The following is a 4822-nucleotide window of genomic DNA, read 5'->3' as shown; positions in this document are numbered from 1 at the left end:
GTTGAACTCAATAATTATGGATTTAAAATACAAAATTGTCCATCGCAAGATGGGCTGTCTCGCCCATCCCATTATTGTATGGGATCGATCTCAGTAGCCACATTGTATTCAAATCGTTGAAATTTAAATACAAAAACGCGATTATGTGACGACGCCACGTAAGCTGATGCGCCCGTACTGAGATTGGCATCTTTGGAGTACGACTTAGATTGTTTAAAACTCGGCATTTTAACTCTGAGTGCATGAAAGTGCACGTAAGTAAAGCATTCTGGGTGAAAAACATAATGTTAGCTTATTAGTTACCAATGTGTTAAAAGTTGTAAGCTACTCGTTATAAATTAATTATATTTGTTATAAGTACGATGTAGAGTTTTCTATTCTGAACACTTTATATTCTATAAACATACACCCCCGTTGCACGGCATCTAGCGTGAAAATTAAAATTTGCTAAAGAGGAAGAGTTGTAAGCATTTCAACAGTTTGAGTAACAAAAATACTACGGATAGGTACTAGGTTACTCCAAAGTTAGAACTGTTTGCTATAATGAATTGCGTTACATTTATTTTTTGTGTATTGTACTAATTGCCACAAACAAATGGAGGAACCGTGGCCTTATTTATTGTGTCTCTACAAGCACCTGAAACATAAAGTTCAATACCTATATAGGTACTTGTTACATTAAATTTTACTATAAAAGAATGATTCATCATTTGACACCTGCAAGCTCACCATCTAGGAACTAAAAGATCATTCAGTATCAATCGCGGAACCGCTCGAAATAAACGCAGCGTTACGAGCAATGTTCCGAACTTATTGACTCCTGCGCCACTGATCGCTGCACTAATTTCGTGTGATGCGCCATTGTCCAACTTCCGGTTTACTGAGGAGCCCATTCAAAACTGATGATCGGGCCCGTGGAAGTAACAATTTACATATTCTAACAGAATACTTATAGTCTAATGAAGTTTTGGGTTGAAAATTGTAGGAGTGTCTAATCTAATGGGTAGGTACCAAATCAAAGCAGTAAAGTATGGAAAGTAAGGCAGAGTACAGTCGAGTGTAAAAATATGAACTTCTCGAACACCCATAAATACGTACCACAGAATTCAAATTCCAACGTACCTAACAAGAAAGTGCAATGGTAACGTATTTTTGAGAGGTTCGATGGTGGTGGTGATTTGTGCACTTGATTGTACCATGTCAATCGGTGCTTTATATCAATTTTATGTAAAAAATCAAGTACAAAGTGACAGCGGCATGGTAGTAGAGTGTAAACGTATAAGTCGTACCATTTACATACGCACCTACCTGGAAAATCTGTGTGACAAAAGTGTGCGAAAAGCATTATATTAAATATAGTCCTACTGTGCTATATTTTTACTCTTCTTCGCATGTGCTATTAGATCTGGCAGTTAAATTGAAATATCGGGAATTTACTAAAATATTTTAGAATAAAAAAAAACTGCAACGTCGTCTTCTTGTGCCTCTTGTGAAAACTAATACAACTCAAAAAGTGTTTAGGAGAGCGATTTAAGTTTAAGCAAATCACTTTCAGCGTAGAAGATATTTCTACTAGTATAAACATGATGAAAAATAAGTAAAAAATCAAGCTTTATTTTTCGTATTATTTTATAAAGAAATATAGAGCAGACATGAACAGACACGGCCCACATACTTTCGAATTTTATAATAGGTACTTATAAACTGTAACATATTATTATTTTTTCTAAGTATCGAATTTTAATTACAGACACGTTATGTGCACAGGTCAGATAAAAAAAAACAAGGTCTTGACTTTTAAGAGCACAAGGAAGGTAATGAAGAATATGTTGATTGACGGTGTACAGTTAAGACTTGTCAATGCAAGACAGGCTCAGGATCAAATAAGCTTTAGTTAACATTATTTATTGTAGGCTGCTTTGCTGATAGTATTTTACTTCTTTTTGTATAGTATTAAGAGTCCCACTGTTGAGCAAAGGATACCCTTCTTTTCTGCCACTGTCCATGTCAAGAACCATCTTTCTTGGTCTGCCTCAGCTCTCAGGTTAAAGTGTAGCGTCGACATTCATTGAAAATAAGTATACAGTTTTTTTTATAAATATGTGGTATAAGATTTAAGGAATAATAAATGTTGACAAGTGTGCAGCTGTGTCACAGATCGCGCTTCCCACTAAAGCGGCAAGAGAAACAGAGCAATGGAAAAGTACACTATAATCTTTTATGTCGACGACCTAAAAAACTTTCCCTAGATTTCCTTAGCTTTGCCATGGAACCATGAACGCTAGCAGGAGGGTGCATGTGTTAAATAGGTACTCTATTGTTGTACATAGGTACTGGCTATTTTTATAAGCTTTTGTAATCAAATTTCTATTTCCTTATATTTAAACTTGACTGACATAATTGTTTATACTTTACTTCAATACAAATTCCAATCAAAGCATGTCGTTTCTTTAACAATTTACTACAAAAACGTTATCAGCACGAAGCTTTGTTGAAGAAAAACTATTTCAATTATGAATTAATGTTTTATTGTTATTTGTGAAGTGATTTTATCGAAAAGTGAAAATATCAGTTCCGATTTTTCGATATTGTGACAGCTGATCTGAGGATACAATGGCTCATAGTCGAGGAGATACCAATGGGGTAAGAGGTTCTAGTTCTTCCTCACTGCCCAACTTTTGTCTAACTAATAGAGACGGATATAGTTCTTGGAAATTCAAAATGCGAAACTATTTGATGCATGAGGATTTGTGGGAAGCTATAGAAGGGTATCCTGAAGGCCATAATATTTCTGCAGATACTATGTCAAAAATTGATAAAAAGGCCTTGACGAAGATATGCCTCACACTTGAAGGCTCGGCTATAACGCAAGTAAGAAGTGCTAAAACAGCGTCGGAAGCCTGGACTGCATTACAGAATGCATACGAGGATAAAGGTATGGGTCGTCGCCTTTATTTAGAACGAAGACTTTATAGACTTTGCTTGTCAGATTTCCCTAATATAGAGTCATATATCAATGCAGTGATGACAACTGTGCATGATTTATCTGACATAGGGAAAACTATTGAAGATTCGTCTGTTGCTGCTATTTTACTCGGAGGACTTACATTCAGGTTTGATCCCTTGATTATGGCACTTGAGAATAGCAACCAGAACGTGACTACAGAGTTAGTTAAGTCTAAACTTCTCAACGAAGTGTCGAAAAGCGAAGATTCGACCAAACTTGATTCTGCTCTACGTTCGCGAGATGTCAAGCCCAAAAAGGTTAAGAAACCTATTGTTTGTTATGATTGTAACGAACCTGGTCATAAGCGCCCAGATTGTCCTTTAAGAAAGATAAAGAAGAAGGCACAGGAAGCGGCTTCAGTGGTAGCTCTTGGTACCAGTGCTAATGCCTGTGAAGACTACTGGACTATAGACTCAGGAGCGACCCGGCATATGACATCGAGATTGGAATGGTTCGAAAATTTAAGATCACCAGAATCTAGTACAAAGGTTACTATTGCAGATGGTACCAAGATAGACAGCGGCGGTATTGGTGATATATCAATCCACTCTGGTTCTTCTACTGTTAATAAAATAAAAGATGCAATTTATGTACCTTCTTTAAATAGTAATTTGATATCTGTTTATAAGGCTGTAGAAAAAGGTTATAGTGTACTTTTTGATAAAAATGGTTGTAATTTCTATAATTCTGATACCTTTTTTTTGTAGGTGACTCTATTCTTCACGGTTCGCCCTATAGAGGTCTGTACAAATTAGACTGTACTGTCAATATGCCTCGCGATGTAGCTTGTGATGTGCACTCTGACTCCGCTACTAGGTACCAGTTATGGCACAAGCGTTTGGGTCATCTGTGTCGCATCGGTATGAACCATTTAAGAAATAGTCATGTAGGTGTAGAGTTTACAGAAATTGACAAAGAGAGTTGCGTAGCCTGTATCGAAGGTAAGCAAGCTCGCAAACCGTTTAAGAAAATAGCCTATAAACCAGCTACGTCTTTGCTTGAGTTGATACATAGCGACATCTGTGGACCGATGTCAGAAACCTCTCTACAAGGTAACAAGTATGCCTTATTATTTGTAGATGATTATACACGCTTTATTTTATATATTTTATTTCTTCGAAGACAGAAGTGAAAGAAAAGTTTTGCCATTTCCAAAAATTAGTGGAACGGCAAACTGGAGCTCAAATAAAAGCTGTTAGGACGGACAATGGAGGTGAATATGTCAACAAAGAACTGTCAGATCATTTTCGTACTAATGGTATTGTGCACCAAACGACAGTGAAGTACAGTCCGCAACAAAATGGATTAGCAGAACGAACTATACGCTCAGTAATCGAGAAAGCTCGTTCTATGTTGGCACAGTGTTCTCTCTCCAAAGCGTATTGGGAAGACGCGGTACAAACTTCGGTGTATTTAAAGAATAGGTCCCCCCATCGCGCGCTTAACAACTTAACTCCTTTTGAGAAATTGTATGACCGTAAACCGAATCTAAGTAACCTTAGGGTTTTCGGGTGTCGAGCCTTGATTCATGTACCTGATTGTCAACGGAAGAAATTTGATATGAAAGCGATTGAATGTATCTTTGTTGGATATTCAGATGATCCAAATAGTTACATATTCAGAGACCCTCAATATCCAAGAAGGTTTACTAAGTCACGTGACGTTACATTCTTCGAAGGTTGCTTCACAAGTTTGAAGAACAATAAATTGAATGAAGAGCCAAGTACGTCCAAAAACGTTCCAGTATCTGGTCCTGTCATACTGTTAGACAATATGAGACCGGTACAAGAACGAGTAGATAGGTTGGTGGAGTCC

At 37.0% G+C, this 4822-nt stretch overlaps 1 protein-coding gene across 1 annotated transcript; it reads left to right on the top strand.

Annotated features, from left to right (window-relative positions):
* Positions 1 to 3129: 3129 nt before the first annotated feature.
* LOC141431773 (uncharacterized) lies at positions 3130 to 4086 on the top strand. Its single transcript, XM_074092953.1, has 3 exons — positions 3130 to 3613; positions 3715 to 3948; positions 4022 to 4086. Exons 1-3 carry the CDS (start codon positions 3130 to 3132, stop codon positions 4084 to 4086), a joined length of 783 nt encoding a protein of 260 aa, XP_073949054.1.
* The last annotated feature ends 736 nt before the right edge of the window (positions 4087 to 4822 follow it).

Source organism: Choristoneura fumiferana, chromosome 10 (assembly GCF_025370935.1).
Source record: "Choristoneura fumiferana chromosome 10, NRCan_CFum_1, whole genome shotgun sequence".
Classification (NCBI taxonomy): domain Eukaryota; kingdom Metazoa; phylum Arthropoda; class Insecta; order Lepidoptera; family Tortricidae; genus Choristoneura; species Choristoneura fumiferana.
Note: the sequence above shows the minus strand (reverse complement) of the source record. Positions and strands in the feature narration are given on the sequence as shown.